The 18,144-nt window shown below is 38.2% G+C and overlaps 1 protein-coding gene across 8 annotated transcripts in view; it reads right to left on the bottom strand.

Moving 5' to 3' along the window:
• PHF20 (PHD finger protein 20) overlaps positions 1-18,144 on the bottom strand; it is a 71,944-nt gene that overhangs the window by 35,544 nt on the left and 18,256 nt on the right. For 7 of the 8 annotated variants that reach the window (XR_008734180.1, XM_055722402.1, XM_055722406.1 and 4 more), the window contains 7 exons: positions 16,446-16,617; positions 16,152-16,236; positions 15,301-15,380; positions 12,463-12,850; positions 11,964-12,071; positions 10,775-10,951; positions 9,745-9,918 (listed from right to left, as the gene is read on the bottom strand). Coding sequence is in view for 7 of the 8 variants with exons in the window: in XM_055722402.1 (XP_055578377.1) it covers positions 9,745-9,918; positions 10,775-10,951; positions 11,964-12,071; positions 12,463-12,850; positions 15,301-15,380; positions 16,152-16,236; positions 16,446-16,617 (1,184 nt within the window). In the remaining variant the exon portion in view is untranslated. The remainder of the gene's footprint in view (positions 1-9,744; positions 9,919-10,774; positions 10,952-11,963; positions 12,072-12,462; positions 12,851-15,300; positions 15,381-16,151; positions 16,237-16,445; positions 16,618-18,144) is intronic. The other variant, XM_055722405.1, reaches the window with a different exon arrangement.

Genomic DNA, 18,144 nt, shown 5'->3' with positions numbered 1-18,144 from the left:
CTTATTTCATGTTTTTGCTAAGAAATGAACAGAAGAACACTGAACTGAGGAGTAAATCATCACTATCACCAGTGTCTGTACCCAACACGACAGAGGAGAGGTAGAAAATTGGAAACACACAGAAATATAAGAGAGATCCAGGCAATTATCCATCACCAATACACACAGAGCATCAAAAAATCCCTCGCCAATGAGGGCAATGGAAAGGAAAGGTCATTTTTACAAAAGACCTTCCAAATATTATTTTTCCCTTTGTTTTGCCAGTACTGAAGTATTATTTCCATATTTACAAGTATTTTCAAGCTTGGGAGTATTAAGAAAGAAGAACTGGTTAAAGCTAAGACCCAGACATAGCAGCAGTGATGCAGAATTGAAGGTATGCAGCACATGAATGAAAATTAAGAAATTATTAGAAGTAGCTGAAAAAAAAAAAAACCCACACAGAAGAATCCAGACACATTACAATTAAGAGTAAGTGCAGAAAGAGTAAGGCTTCCCATAAGTGCACATATGTAGGAACACACTGAATGAGAGTGTTAGAGGTAGTCTCAAAATTATCTTAGTATAAGAACACAGAACAGCTTGTTCAGAAGTTTTTAGTATATAGCAATAAAAATGCTGAGTGTTACTGAGCTGCACACTTAAAGGATATGTCACAGTGAAAAAAAGAGTGTGCTTGAGATACAGCTATCTAGGATGCTAAGTACAGTTATGACAAAGAAACAAAACTCAAAGTCATTCATAGAGAAAAAACAAGTAATGGTATTATGGAGATTGATGTACACTGAAGCATTAAGACTCCATACGCATATCAGACTGGTCAAAAGAAACAATATTCAGTTAATTTTTGAGAAGAAAATAGTGAAAATGAAGACACTGCTTTTGGGTGTTTCACAAAGGTAACAACAAGGAGAGACAAAGACATTTTGGCATAGCCATATTAAGAACGTGCTGACAGGGATGGTAATAAAATTGCAACAAATCCAGACAACTGGATCATACTTACAGAATGACAAAGTTTGTAACACCAAACTGAAATATACTGTACACCAGGCAAAAGTTGGATTCGTAATGAAAAAATATTTCAGGAACAGTCAGTGAAATGACCTGTGTATTTAGTGAAAGCAAGTCCACAAAGGTTCTCTTGACTGTAAAGCTCAAAACCGGAATTCAGGACAATGAAAGAGAACTTGTTTCTATTAAATAACTAACATGAAGATAATAAAACTAACACAGCACAAGTGGGTAACAGTCTGAAGATCTGGCCAAAAAAAATTCAAATATGACAAGGGAAACTATTATACCATCACACAACTGTCATGAATAAGGTCCTGTATCCAAGCTTGGAGCACTTCCCCTTCACTGAGATGGACAAATTCTGGAGAAGATACAGGGAATGGCTTCTAACTGACCAGATACAAGTTAGAAGTGGAGCACAGGATCACATTAGTTGAAGTTAAGGAACAGTAGTAACAAAGACATTGGTGGAAGGGAAGGAAAGCAGAAAAAAAACCATACTGCAATGTATGCAGAAGGAAACCACTCTGAGTAATAAAAACAGAGACAATCCCACGTAGTTTGAAACAAAGCTAAAATTATTGCCATCACCACCACATTTGGGGGCATTTTACTTCTTTGCAATCAACACAACAGAACTCCCTGCCACCAAGGCACAGCAGGGAGCTGATGGCCAACTCAACTACCCAGAAGAGCCTCCAAAAGAGCATGTGCTCCCAGCCAAACACTCTAAAGCGGACTTATTACACAAGCAACTAAAGGGGGGGGAACTTCCCACTCCTACACATATATATAATTTCTGCTCACGACACATGGTTCTAAAACTGGCTTCTATGAAGAGAAAGTTCTGCTGTGCTACCTTCAGATTTTCAGACACTTGCCTTTTCAGAGGAGTTTTCATGGCTGTTTTCTCCAAGTACAGAGGAAAGTTAATGACAGACCTGCTACCTGCTGTTTCTTCCATATTTATAACCAAAATAAAAATTTGTCACTTGGCATTCAATTAGCCATTACAATACAAAGCACAGAGACTCAAGGTCAAACAACAGTCTCCTTTAACCTTCACTTCAGAGGAAAAACACCCTTTCAGCACTCAAGTCAGCAACCTGTCTCATTTCTCATTGTGCTGTATTATCCAAGGTTCAAGCTATGGCCACATTCAGCAGAAAGTTTACAGTAAAATGTCACTGTGTGAAGTTTCTGAGATTCCCACCCCACAATTCTTTGTGTCAGTTGACTCCTGCTGGGACAGGAATGCTTGGCAGCAGCACAGTATCTTGACTGAAAAAGGTCTGCAGTCCTGAGGCATCTTCTGCCACACGCTGGTAAACTATCCCAGAAAGGCAACAGTGCCCAAAGCATTTTCCTCCAATTAAAGCTGGTTTTGCTGCAGCTTCTAGCCATTAGATCTTCACACACAACTGCCTGTTAAACTGGTGAGACTTCTAGTTGTCATTTCCTGGTCTCCACAGAAATACTAAGCAAAAATCACATTATCCCTTCACCTGCTGTTAAACTAAAACACATCAATGTGGAAGAGAAAGATAGAGAATGTCTGAAGAGAGATGTATGAGCGGAGGATTGAGAATGTCTGACCTGGCAGGAGATGAGAGTACAGCTGGGTATCGTGAAGGAGAGTAAGATAGATAAACATAGTTATCTAGTAGCAAATAGGTGTCTGCATGCTTGTAGTGATATACAGCTATATAACTGCATGAATGAGCCTGGTGGTACATACAGCTGTGTTGCAGCACTCTCAAAACTAGCCAGCTGCAACAAGGCTTTTACCATCCCATAGCAAGTTAACTTCAGTAAGTAGTTCCCACACCTTGCCCCAGCACAGCCACCAATCCCCCACAAGGTTTCTAAAGGTCATCTACTATCCGTGCTGGTTCTTCATACTCTTCAGGCCAGTCCACCCCGCTTCTTGCCTTTGCTGCGCCCTTCTCCTTAGCTCTCCTCCATCCAGGGCACTCGCTCTCCTCCCTCTGCTTCTTCCAGGTCTCTCTTCATCCAGCGCTCCTCTCCCATCTCCCTTAGAGCCATTTAACTACTCAGCAGGAACCAGCCACAGCTGCACCTTATCCAGTCAGCCAACCCACCACCCCTGAAGCCAGCCCACAGCTGTATATTATCAATTTCAATTAACCCTTCATTCCTCTATACAGATGGAATTTGTATCCAGGCTCAGAGATATAAATATGAGTTTCTATGTACAATAAAGTGTCTCTAGTTGCACCACAACCTGAGTCCACGCCTTCATACACCACACATCAAGTCTCTCTAGAACATATGTTCTCCAGTGCTTCCATCTGTATTATTTTAAACATTATCTGTTTGTTACCACTAGCTTTCTTGAGCTAACAGTTTTTACACTGTGCTTTGGATCACTTCACACCACTGCGTCAGCCTCCCCATTAATTTACCTATTTCTTTGGTCTTACTTCTTCTGAAATCTTGTGTTTTCTTGTGCTCAAAGGTGTTTCTGTCCATCACTTTAACATGCAAACTCTGTTTCTTCCTTTATTTTCAATAAATTTTGTCTTTCAAGATCTCAGCTGTGAAACAAAGAACATCTTGCCCAATTGCTCTTCTTCAAGTACTTTACCCAAAGACAGCATCCAAGCATTTCCAGCGTGTCCAGAATCCACTCAAGCAGATGCTTGGTGTAATACATACATATGGCATCAATAATCATGGACCACTACATGTTTATGAAGTTGAGGTTTTTGAGCCTGAAACATTACTTGATATTGCAAAAGCTACTCAAGACAGTATTTCATACGATCCCCCACTCACTGTTTCCTCCCTGTGCTGGCACTAAATTTGTAAAAATAAAAACAGTGAAGTCTGTAGTGCACAAAAAGCTTGTAAGCGTGCAATGCCAAGTCTCAACATACCTTTAGAGGGGGCAAGCAGCTGGGTGGATGTGAAGGCTTTACCTGCACTTCGAGGTGTAACTGAAACACTGTGCTCCAGATTGTGGTGTCTGGCTGCAAGGAACTTTTCAGTGAGCAAGGCAGGATGGACTTCTTTACATACTGTATGTTAGGCTTAAAATGACAGTTTATAAAACTACCTTGAAGGAATCAAATCCTACCTAGGTATGCTGCAGGATAAACAGCTGCTCTCTCAAACTGGATGCAGAGATATTATGCTTCTCCTTAACCGAAACCCAAAGCTAAAAGTGACGAGTTAGAAAAATGTGGTAAGTATAAGGCAAATTGAATCCCTGACGTATGTCTATGCAAATAAAAAAGTAACCTTAAGAGCGTTCCAAGAAACACAACACTACAACAAAACAGTGCAAAGCAAAGGCAGCTTAGAGTCAAATCCATTTGTAAGAGTAAAGCCACACAAACAGCTGTACAGTGCTTCAAAGCCTGTTTTCAGATATGAAACAGAGCTTTAACTGGCTGCAGAAGTTTGCCAACAGGCTGTCACTGTTTTTTTGAAAGACAACTTGAAATCCTAATCACCAATTCCGGTCCCTAAACATTAGAGGAGCCAAAAGCCAGAACAGGGTTTTTATCCTTCAGTACATGTAATTAATCAGAAATCTGCTGAAAATTTTAGAGAGAGGATCTTAAGTTTTGACAAGCAATGCTATACTGCCCTTTCAAAACACATTACATACACATTTTAAAACATAACAAGCATATAAACATTCCAAATTGTATTTGCCATTACAAATACCTGCAACTACTACAGATCCTGATTCATCCTCCAATGATGACTAGAAAAACGCTCTTTAAAGAGAGCGCTTTTGTCCTTTGAAATTCTTAATATTCAAATGCTATAAAAACCATGTTCTTCCTATACATCATGCAAGTTAAAAGTAGTACTACCAGGGTGCATTACTCACCCATGCCAAAAAACCAGTAACACAACACACTGAAGAAAATGAAAGCTATCAATTTTGTTTTGTAATGTTTTTCTGCAGTAAGACAATGAATTCCCATCAAGAGACTACAACTAAAGCCTACAGACAGAAAAAGTTAGTACTGGGTTACAATGTTACACTTAACTTCTCATATTTAGAATATGTTTGACCTTAGCTTCCTTGCTGTATTTTGTGCAAATCTTGTATAGAAAAAATACCCCTTTTTTCCACCCACACCATCTACTCTGACAACTGACTACTCTGACTACTTCTCCCCTTTCCAATCCCCAAATCTCTTTAATACACACAGCAGTCTGGGAACATAACAGCTTGACACACAGATTTGGAGAGATACCTGTTCCCATCATAACTACCCACAGAGTAAGTTAACTCAGCTTTCAGCCTCCAACACTAGTTATTTTTAGGACAGCATGCTCAGACTCCAACACACGTGCACTCCCCAGAGCAGGAAGCCACTGGCTATCTTCTGAGATGTTTTCAGATCCCACATTGAGGCGCCTCTGTCAAGCTGCACACACACCCTACTATGAGGTGAAAGCCCAAGTCTTACTGTTCCCTCATCAGGCAGCTCATCGGCACTGCAGTACAGAGGCACAATCCCTCAAGTAAGAATAAAGCAGGTATGGGAAAACACAGATCCAGATCCACTTGTAACTACAGAAGATTTATCCACGATAGGATCTATGGATTTGTAAAAAATCTGCTCTCAAGAAACCACCTGTTTTAATGTCTGTTAAGTACAGAAATACTGATTTCAGGTGACAGTATTTACTCAAGACGACCCTATACAGTTCTTAATCCCCATCCTTAAAGAGTTTTCTCCAATAAAAATACCTGCTTCCTGTATCTGGATGCCCACCTTGCTGAATGTCTAGCATTTCTAATGTTAAATGAGATGGCTTAAATTAAATGAAACAAAATCCATGCTCAGGATTGTGGATTTTCAGGTACCACCCATAGTGCTGAACTTCAGGTCAGAATTCAGTACAAATGCATATTGCTGAATTAACTTTAATCCAGCTCGCTCGAGTACTGACAGAAGTGCCAGTGTCAAGAGCACTCAAGTTATACCAGAGGCTTCAGGCAAGTAAGCGAACCAAGTTATGTTCCCACAGCTTTACCACTTGTATCCCACTAAGCAAGCTCAGGAGAAGGCCACATCCCATACATCACATCAGCGTGACTGACAACACACATGTAGGTATTACACATTCAGCTGGAATTCTCCCCAGTTGAAGCCCAAATTACAAATGCTTAGCAATATATACATAAGACAGACAGAGGGAAGTGGCAGCAACAGCAAGACATCCAAAGGGTTCACAGTTTTTTGAACTCCCCATGTTTCAGTCACACACCAGCATTATACTGGTGTCCTGCCCCATCTACCACCAAAATGAAGCTCCCCAAATGCTGAACACAGAACTGAGACATATTACTTCATAAATTTCAAATGTACAAGCAAATCCCTCTCCCTAGTTCCTCCCTTACAAAACAGAGCATCTCACCCCAACACCTATTAAACAAGCTCAAGGGGATAAAACAAAGACAACCGTAAACTGCATTTGTAATCTGAAACAGAATAAGTATGCAAGTACAGGAAAAACACCTGCTGGTTATTTCAGTTTAACTTAAATCTTTAAATCTACCCATCATTCCCTTGAAGTTTTTTCATGGAAGGAGAAGAGATTTCCCCATCAGCAACAAATACACAAAAAAAGTAACATTTTTACGTGACCAAGTCTGTTCTATTTTCTTTCATAGTCACTAAGAGTGATTTATTTGCTGTAACCTCTAACACATACTACACATACTGCTGAGAACATACTAGGTCTCACTACATTATAGCCCTAAACTCGAATCCCCAAACTTTTTTTTAAAAGGAAGCCTTCTCTGTAATATGACCATGCAGCTACAACACCCAAGTTCACACACACCAGTAAAGATTTTTAACACATCTTTGATTTCACAGTTACTTGAAACTAAAACATTGCAAAACATCCTGAAAAGCTCTGCACCCCAAATGAGTATTTAAGTTGGAAAAGTAGGTGACCCTGCAGGAGGCATTTTTTAATAGTATTTGACCACTAACCTCAAAGCTTTGTGATTATACATATTACAGTACAAAGTAAAAACTTCTTTATTTTTCAAAATATTCTGTGACTACTTCTGGATTATTTTATGAAGTTAATTGCAACAAATATCTTCTTAATACTGCATTAACTGTTTGGAGAACATCTGTAATAATTAACACAGTTTTTCTATACTTATAGTACAGTGTGTTCTTTCAAAAAGCCAAGATTTACCTTCTCTGAATTCTCAGACCTTGCCAAAATTGGGGTTTGTCAATCTGTAGTTCACCAAGTACCTCCAAGAGATAAATGTCACCTTGAAAATACTACACTTGAAACTGAGTATTTGCAGGAATTTACAAAATAAAAGGCTAAATGGTTGTCAGCTAAAACACATGCTTCAAGAAGTGCAGTATATTTATCATGCAGAATCACTCAAGTTAAAACGCTTTTTATCATACTGTTCTCCTACATAAAGCATGTCCAAAAGGTGACTACAGCCACTGTAGTGGAAAGTTTTGCCATATATTCTATCAAATAGTTTGACAGAATCTGAAAAGCACATATTTTCAGACATACTAAAAATTCTTTCAATTTTCAAAACTGCTACGATCTTCTGTCTCTCTTAGAAGAGCTGTCTCTTAACGTGCAAGTCCTTCTTCTTAAACTTCAACTTAAAGCAGTTCAGTTCACTGCACCTGTTTGGAGCCATGCTTGTACCTGCACACCTTCTCACGTGCTTAAGACTGGAGTCACAACAGCCATTACTCTCTGACTGCCCGAAGCAGAAGATTCCCAACAGGACCAAGAAGCATCACTATTTTCTAGCATTTCGTCACACTCCCCGTGACACGAATGTCTGCAGTCTTTCTATTAAGAACTCCAGGGACATCCTTCAGAGATCCAATGAAGGAGGAAAAAAATTAATGCTCCTTTACTGCTATAGCAGCCAGACCCTCCTGCAATCCACAAAAGCTACTCCAGGGTGATAATCTGAACAAGACATGGCTGTTCATCTTAACAAAATTACATTCAAGGATGCCTGTTCAGTTTCAAGAGCACCTTGCAGGAAAACTTTAAATTCCAAAGGGAAGAGCTACAAAGCACAGCATCAGCTAACATTGCTGGTGCTGCACACTTCTAATAGGGTACCAGTTTAGCTAACCTGGCCAGCAGACTATTACAGCACTACCTGACAAGCACTTGTGAGGGGCTTCACCAGTTGTTAGCACATGACCTTAAAGAAACCAGTGATATTACACTGCAATTACTCAGAGGAAGTATTCAACTTAAAACGTAAATTCAATTTGTTGTATCTGCCACAAGAAAAGGAAGAACAAATTAATAGCTACTGGAAGTAGCAAAACTTTTTACATCCTTTCTTTGCTTCAGAGATTTGCATGAAGGCTGTAAACAGCTCATGTACTTGGAGCTAATACAGACAGTAATGGCATTTCCTTGGTATCAGAGATATTAATGACCTGTTCAGGTACAAGCAAACAGTGGTTTTGCCTTCATGAGCCAAAGTAAGCGCCAACCCATCAGCTTAAAAAAAAAGTGTTAAACCCAAAAGTACTTCACTGACTGAAAAGGTCACACCAGCCTGACTAGCAAAAAAACTGCAACCACTCTGCATGGTCTGAACTCACTGCCAGAACAGGGGGAAGGAAAGGCATGGCCCCAACAGACATCAATTGAAGACTATGGATACACCATAGTCAGAATACAGGTGGATATATCATCAGCCTGGTTAGGAAGGAGAGCAAGATCAGGAGTGCTCTAATTTTTAAATAGCAAAAGACAATTCACACGTCAAACCTGAGCAAATGCAAAGAGATAAATTCCTTCGTGCACTGAAGGCGTACATCAGTGGCAAAGGGAGAGGACAGTTCATTTGTACAGTTATACCAGTGGATAAAAGAGGACATAAGCAAGCAGGAGGGTAGATCTGGAATAACCAATAATCAGAATGAAAGCTAGCACATAAAGATTACTCTAGCAATGCTGAGCAACTGTAAGTCCCTCTAAATGCTCTGTTCCACTTAAAATTAAGCTTCTTTGATAGAGCATAAACTAGGGAATTCATAGTTCCAAGTATCTGCAGTTAAGTGGGGAAACAAGTATTGAAGTTACAAGAAATAACCACAGGACAGCACTGTGTTTTGGAGTAGTCTACAATCCATATAGGAAGTTTGAAAAAGGCAAGTACACTCCCCAGCTAAGAGAAGACAGACCATATATGTTATTAAGACAGACACTGAAATGTTTGAACTATTTCATGAATCTGCACTAAAACCTCTTAATAGTCTAGGGCTTAAGTACAACAGAAGCCAAAACGTAAGAATATAGAGAAGAAATGCACAATCAGGATTCCCAAACATCAATGCTACCACATACAAGCAGCACAGAAATGACAAAACAATGACCTTTTAACATGTTAGTCCAACTTAATCTAGAATTACAAACATTAAATTATAATCTGAAAACAAGTATTTGTTAATTTCAACATTCACATGCCAAATATATTACATCCAGTCATTTAGAAATTATGATTTCTACTTTTTGGAAGACTGCCATCCATCTCCAAAGCATAAGATCAAAACTGAGCCCATAATGAATATAAATAAGCATTTTCCATTGTGGTTAACATTGCAAGAATGCAGAATTTTTGTTAGTGACACTTGTGCAAGCATGCAATACCAAGCATCAGATGCCTGAACACATCAATAATAAATAAGAAATCAAAAAATGAACCTGTATCAACAGAAGGTTCTTGAGTCCTGACAGTAACAGAGGAAGACTCTGTGTCTTCAACTTTTTCTTCCTGTAAACGGGCATCTGTACCGAGTGCTGCGCTATGTGATGTGCTTCCAGGAGATCCTTGTTCACTGAAACTTTGGTCAGATTCAACAGGAATTTCTAACTGGACTAGAATGGAGGAAAAAAATTTTGTTTGAGTAAAATGCACACAAGAGCGTATTCCAAAACAATGATGTGTGTTCATCACATTATAATGAAGGGGGAAAAAAAAAAAAAAAAAAATATCAATTTGTGCTCAGACTGCTTGCTGTTGTATTAACAAAGAATTAAGGTTTTGTAACACAGCTACTTGTAGCAACCCTCTAAATTTAGACCTGCTTAGAAACACACAGGCTGCTAACCCTACAGCCTAAAATAGCACAGGTCTCCTCAAGCCACTACCATAGCTCACCCTGAAAGGGAAATGCAGTGAAGCACAGAGCAGAAAAAGGGAGCATTATCTCCACACAGTCTAAGAATAAAAGCATCCCATTTGATGTTTTCAGTGTTCAACTAAACTTTCAAGGTTAGTATTTGGGTTACGCCTTCAATCTAAAAGCATTAAAACTTTGTAACTACCTCATTTTCATAAGCATAACCTGCAACTCCTAAAAAACCCAAAAAACCAACAAACCACCCCAAAACAACCCACCCACACAAAAAAAACCAATGACAGTATTTCCTTTAAGTTATTTTACAGCCTGTGGAGCTCTCCTTTTGCAACCCTAGTTACCCCTCTACTGGAAAAGCTCCCACCCATGCAAGGGAAATGCTAAGGTTACTGATGAAGGAGGAATCAAAAGCAAAAGGCAATCAGGGCAGCAAAGAGAGAGAAACTTGCCTTGAGTTTTCTCTGCACTGCTGATGAAATCAGGTTTTAATAGCACATATACAGCCTACATGTTATGCAAGTAAAAATACAGTGTTTGCAACAAGTAGACTGCCATGCTACCACAAGTCCAGAGTATATCAGGAAGCTGCTTACCCTTTTCAGATTCCTTTTGGTTAGATGTCACATCTTTCCAATGTTGAACTTCTGTCGAAGTTGTGACATGATCTGCATTTAAAATCTCATGGCTAATACTAGATGAGAGCCTTGAAGATCGTCTCCTGATCTGGTCTCTTTCAAGGTTACCTGAAGAATTCTTCAATTTTTCCTGAGCTGGAATAGACAAATTTAATGGTACCATGCAGTTACAAGATTACAAATAGCTTAAAAGCAAGCTTTAAAGATTTCCCCTCCCAGTAGCAGTTTGAAAGTCTGGGGGTTTTTTTAAGGACTGAGGTTAACAGCAAAAGCTAAGCAGCCCTGGTGATTAAACCTCTCTGTAAAAGCTACAGTCATATTAACACTTACAAATAAGCATAAAAATAGAGCAAAAGCCTATCTTATAGGTGTCACAACTTCTTCTTTTAGTAACAGATTTGAAGTAAGAATACAGAACACTATTTTACTAGTAAAACATTGTTTTAAACAGCAACCATCCCACAGATATAAGTAATGCCAGAAGTTGATGAGACAATTCAGACACACAAGCAACTTTGACAGTAAGCTGGACAACATATGTGCACTGAAGTTTTAAGACTTTGTGGTCCTAAGGCAGGGAAAGACAGCCTTCTTCAGATGTTCATCTCCTTGTTCATGATACTACTTTAGAGAATATAGTTTTCCTTCCTCATCAATGCATTCAAGTTCTTCAACATCACTACACAGTATACAATGATAAAGCAGAAGCTATTAAACAGCAGTGACATGAGTATTTGTTTAATATTAAGGTTTCTTTGCTAAGCAATGTGGTAGATCCTCAATCTAGTAACTGAAGAGTTTCTATAAATAGAAAAAAGGCTTTTATAGCCTTCTATGCATTGGAGGAAATAAAATAATCACTGCCTCCTCTGCATCTATGAATTTCTGCATCAAGACTCACAGCTTGTGGCTCCCTCCATTCAAACCAAGCTTCTAAGATTTATTTGGGAATTTCAGCATGGTGATGCTAGGTATGAATGGCCAATTTAAAAAAAAAACAAACACCCAGAACAACAGGTGCTGCATTTCAGTCATTTCATTTATCACAGTTCAAGGTTAATACCAGACTCCCCACACCTGTGCTCCCCCCCACCCCTTCTGCTTTAAGAACTTATACTGCAAGAGTTGAATAACAGAAAATACTCACACAAGTTTTTTTCAATCCTGGGACGCTTTGATGGAACTTCACCTCCTTTAGGTATTTTCCGACGTCTTAACTCCAAAGTTATGGGCTGTAGTGTCTGAGGACTTGGCTCTACATATTTAGATAGAGAACAAGTTGTCTGGATATTAAGCTGAAAAACTCTTTAAAAATTCCCAAGCCTCACAAATTGAAATACTGGACTTGCATAAACAGAGTTTCACCTGGCTTTCCAAAGTCTACATACTAGCATTTAATCCTACTACAAACATGTTTTATAATATATGAAGATTACCTGTCTAAATCTAACCCCTCACCAAACCACTGAAGCTCCAAACCCAGTAACTCTCAGCTGTCCTAACAGAGCCTGAACAAAGATGAGTTCAGAACATTTTCAAAGTTTCTACAGGCTTAGGCTGTGAAACAGCAAGATACTTTTAATTCCTTTAGGTAAGTTTAAATGGGTTCTGACATAGCGCCTAACCATTTGAGTTTAGCTACATACCTGTTGGAGGTGTTATCGGTGGTCTTCCACGTTTTCGTTTAGTTTCTTTTGTGTTTTCCTGTGAACTCTTTACACTGTCATTCTCAGGCTTCTTCTCAATTTGTGTATCTACTGAATATTCCATATCATTCTCTGATATATTCTCTTTATCTTCTTTTCCATTCTTAGATATATTCTTTTCTGAGACCTTTCCTTTTTCCGAGATTACTATCAATTTTCCTTCTTTATCAGGTTGCTTCACTTTTTTCTCAGTCTTCAATGTCTTTTCATCCTTGTCTTTCTTTGCATTACCTGTTGCTTTCCTCTGTTCTTTAAATTTCTCCCGCTTTTCAGGAGATGACGGAATTTCATTACCTCTTTCCTTAGGCTTCGCATTACCCACAATATTCTAGAATAAAGAGAATGACATATAAAAATTAACTTACTGCAGTCTCAAAGTCCTCTCCCACCTTTGTATTTAGCAGACTTGCATCCCTGTCCAATTTTTCAAATAACAGTGTATACTCTATTGCAACTCATAGATCAAAACTTAAGAGACACTTAAACTGTTCAAGGATCCATGCAGCCTCAACAGGACAGTGCAACAGATTCACTCATTTCACAACTCAATGGCCTGAGTTTTGCTGTTTCTTTGTTCTCACGTGCAAATTAGGTCCGTACTAGCTTGTGCAGTACTACTTAAAGCCTACCTGGGACAGTCAAGAAGGAGTTGGAGTCATGAGCACAGAAAAGGACAAACAGCTCAATCACTTGGATGCAGAAACCATTCTCCTTTCATAAAAGTGTCTCACTCAAAAAACCCCAAGTATTTAGCTTGTAATTAACACTGCCACTTAAGTGTGACACTTCAGAACACTCCACGCTAAGTGAAGAATCACATAAAACAGCTGCAATCACCAGCTTCATCAGGAGCCACATGATGTTTAAATTTTAAATGGTAGTGAACACATATGAACCATGTTAATCAAATTATTCTCAAGAAACTGAACCATATAGTACATCTGAATTACCTCTTGATGTTACTGAACTCTTAAAAAACTGTGTGTCCTTGCATAAGCACATTCACACTGTGAATTAGCATTTTACCATCACTGTTCAATATAGCATGTTACACCCTCAAGATAGGGACAGAGTAATACTGTCATTAATGATGACCAGCACGTGGTTTTGTGGGTTGGGTTTTTTTTTTTTCTTTCTTTTTTTAAAGAACCCCTAAGTTATGAAAGACATGTGCCATGCACATCATCATGGCTACGGTCTCTCCTACTGATGAACAGGAACACCACACTTTCCCTCCACCACCAGCATGCTGTGTCTGAATCTACACCTTAAGTAACTTACATTCACAAGTGAATCCTGAGCTCTCCAGTTGTCTATTTATTTAAAATTCACTTCCGATTGCGTAAACAGAGCTCATGAGGAAATATGCCCTTTATGCTTTTTTATGAAAAAGGACAGAACAAGATGTTCTAGCATAACTTCTCTTGGGTTAAGAGAAATCTTCCCAGCTAGTGGTTATAATGGAGGAGAAAACTTAAAACTCCTTTCAAAACCTACCCAAAGCTCTGCAGAAACATGAAAGTCCCTAAAGGAGAAGAAAATACTTTGCCTTTCTTAAGCAGAGTATTTTTAAAGATTGTTCAACTTCACGTATTTAAATATGGTAGAAATACTGCTCATGGCAATGAAGATTCTTCAGGTAGTTCCCTTGTGAGTATTAGTCAAATACTCAAATTAGTCAAACCCTCAAGCAGGGACAATTATTACCATTTGAAAGCTATTAAGAGTACTTTGTGGCAAATCTGAAATAGTTTTCCCTTCCAGACTGGCAGATACACAAATCTGGAGATCTCCAAGGAATGGCATGTCTCTTCACAACAGTAACAGATTTAAATTGTACCCATTAATAATACACATTCCAATAACGAATAAAGATGCATGTTGGGGGGAAGGAATTCTATTTCTTTACTAAAACTTAAAAGTTCCAGAAAACTAAAAGCAGAAGGCACAACTAAAAACACAGACTACAGCTGCCACACAGAAATGTGTGGCAAGATCTCAAACTTAAAACCATTCCTGTAATGAAAATTACTCAGAAGCAGGTACTTCAGAAGTTTTAACCAAGTTACACAGGGCTAGAACTTGTCAGCCCTTCCTACAAAACGCCCACACATGAAAACTGAAGTACAAAGCAATACTACTTCCTTCTCACCATGAGCAGGACAGTTTTTTTGTTTGTTTGGTTTTTTTTTTTTTATAAATGGCTGAAGGTTGAAGCCACAGCACTGACCAGGTGAAGGGCTGGTAGAACAGCCAAACCATCGAAGCAGAACATTGATTAGTCAAAAAGCTTATCTTCTCAAAGTTGTGAGGTAAAAGATTACTAGATAACTTCCTCAGGAGTCTCAAGACAATCAAGCTGTTACTTTGGGGAAGAAGAGTTTCTGTCCACTCCATAGTTCCCATCCCTTTATTTTTTAAGGTTCATGTATTTAAACTAATCTCAAACAGGTGAAATAACTAAAGTGTGTTTCAATAACTTACCACTAGCTTTAGTATGTACATTCTGAATCTTCCAGTGATTTTTACAATGTTTTATTTACATGCTTATGACTTCTTTAGCTCAACAGGTGCATTCATAACAACATGAACCTGGGCACTTAGCTAATCATACCATGAAGATTTGTATAACCTTTTCTTTTTAACGGATTTTATTTCCGAGGTATTGTATGTTAGCAATAGCAATATTTCATTCATTTCCTATTTTATAATTAATCAAATCTAGCCATCTTAATTGTCAATTTTAGAATACACTAGTAGCATGAACACAATACTTACCTGATCTTTGGAAAAAGCTTTGACATGAATGTTTTTGACAGTCTGAACTACACCATCATAAAATTTCACAGTGTATGTACCTAAAATTTGAAAATAAAGCATAAGGGCTTAAAGATCTGACGTTACTTAACAGAGCATTTGCTAACAGCTCCAATACTCTAGCTGCATATTTAGCTCTAGATAAAAGCTGCCTTATTTGCATTGTCAAAAACTTCAACAGCAGAGGTCTTATCACAGGACAGGTAAGGGAGAAACAGTGAAGTTACCAAAAATAATTAAGGTAAGCATAAAGGTGCATGTCTAAGCTTAGAACTGCTCCTTAGATATACTTTCCTCACAAAACCCCAAAATATTTTTAGTGGAGTACTCCAGTAGATAATTACGCAGACTTCTCCTTGACCTTATAACATATAGTCAATCTAAACAAAGCACAGCACAAGAACAAGTCCTTCATAGTTCCTCACCGACATTCAAAAAGGAGCAGCACTGCTGTGCCTTTTGTTTCTTTTTTCTTTCTCTCTCCTATTTGTCAAGGGTTTTTGCAGCTCTGACGCTAGTTCTACTGCTGTTACATGCATCCCTCAAAAATAAACTTAAGAAGAAACAACTTTTTCCAAATATATTGTTAAAGCAATTACTGACTGGATATCCCAGCAGAAAGCTCTTCTATCTCATGAAAAGGATCAGAAGTTTGGTTAAAAAAGTTGATGGCAGATTAAAACATGTAATTGAAAATAAAAGTATTCACAGTTCTGTCTGCTGCACTCTCTCTCCAGCTAAACAAAAAAGTTAGAAAACAATATAGAAACGCATTACTAACAAGAATGACAAAACCAGAAGTGACTCCTTACCATCTTTGTTAACAGAAGTAACTTTGGCTGGATAGAAGCGACAATCAGACCAGCATGCCAATACCTGATCATTTATATGAAATCCCTACAAGACAGTAGTTAAGTGTTTTCATCTGAGAATTACTGAAACATACAACTTCATTAAAACATCAAAATTATTAGTTTTCCCATTATTTAAAATCATAAAACTTGTACAGCAGGCAACACAGCAACAGTGAAGCCTTTTAATGGTCATAATTCATACAACTGCACATTAAAACTTACACACTCAGATGTCCCCTATTTTTTACTTACTGCACAACCTTCCTCTTCCTGTAATCCTTCTTTTCTTAACTGTATTTTCTCTAAGGGACGCAAATAAGGACTGTCCCAACAAAACCATTCATCATATCTATGGTTCCAGCGTTTGAAATGGATAAGTACTTTTCCTTCTTCATAATCAATTTCTTCAATGTGAGCTGGATACCTGGTCAAAAGGTAGATTAAAATACTTCATTTAAGAATAGGTAAGCTGCCTCAGACACTTAACTACAATATAAAACATTATACAAATGGAGCCTCCTGCATGATCAAAAGCAAAACATCTGAAGACCTGCTTGATCAGGTGTGATGGGCAGCCGAGTAACTAAGTCTAACAACCTCTGGTTTCTACAATCTTAACATTTGATGTATCACTTGTATAAGCAATAAAGATACTACTGTAATGAATAAGCTCAGCACAGGATGAATCCCAAAACTGAACAGCAAAGGCAAACATTGGCTGTGGGAAGAAGAAACCACAAAGGAGTTGTTGTAGTCTGAGGTGGGAAAAAAAAGTAACTACAGATCAAGAAGTCAGAAAAGCCTTCCTTACACCTAGAAATTTTACACAGTAACAAAGCTGACCGCTTTAGCTCCCTCTTACCAGCAGTAGCTGGAGGTCAACACACTCATTTCTCTCAGATATCCATCAACATGCATCATGAATCATCTTCCCAGTGTAACTGCAGAAGTCTAGCACACACACTAAACCTAATTTAAGTTTTAGATTCTCAAAATTTAAATTTAATCTGCAAAGTCCCATAACTTTTAAATAAAAATCTCCCAGTATATTAGAAGTAAAGAATTCTGACGAGTCTCAAATTCAGTTGTTTCTAATCACAAGGACCTTAAAACCTATGTATTTCTTTAATTGCATTGGTAATTTGTAACTTCAGTAAATATTTCAGAAAAATAATATATTTCACTATCCCAACTGAAGATAACATTTCAAGCATTGACGTTTTGATATTTTCCCCTCAGCAATAGTAGTGCCAAGAGAAAGATCTTCACTTCTCAGCGTTTTTGGTTATTTTTGAAAGAAAGGCAAGGCCCCACTGAATTCCTGAACAAAGGGCCAAAGAAAAAAAGCCCAAATCCACAAGTATGCTTTACCTGTTAAATCACACTTAAAAAGATAGAACAAGCCTAAAAAAAAAAAAAAAAAAAAAAAAAAGCATCTTGAAAGGATCAAGCCTGATGCTAAAAATAAAACCCAGACCTGTCAGAATTAAGACTGAAATGCAACACAGACTTCCATTCTACAATCCTATGTAGATGAAAAGCTACCTACAACTGATACTATTCAGCAGATCTAAGACATGTCCAGTTATGACTTGTTCAAGAAGAGCTACACACAGGCCATACTATAGACTTACACTGCAACCACAGACCAAGGCCCTGTTTAACACAATGCCACATGCCTCAAACTATGCCACCAGTTCGTCCCAATATATTATTGGCATACAGTAAAGGCTGTGGAGGAGAGGAAAACAAATGGGAGATACTTATGGCAGGGACACCTCTAACTGGTTACCAGCTTCCTAGGAAGGAAGTAACTGTGTGCCAGTCAATGTTATTTCATATTTATATAACTCCAAGCACTGCCCTACACAGGTTCATGAGAAGGTAATATTCATAGCCTTTCCACATATAACAACACAGTTCTACTACACATCGTTTATTCTTAGTGATA

This window comes from Falco cherrug, chromosome 10 (genome assembly GCF_023634085.1).
Source record: "Falco cherrug isolate bFalChe1 chromosome 10, bFalChe1.pri, whole genome shotgun sequence".
In the NCBI taxonomy this organism is placed as follows: Eukaryota; Metazoa; Chordata; class Aves; order Falconiformes; family Falconidae; genus Falco; species Falco cherrug.
Note: the sequence above shows the minus strand (reverse complement) of the source record. Positions and strands in the feature narration are given on the sequence as shown.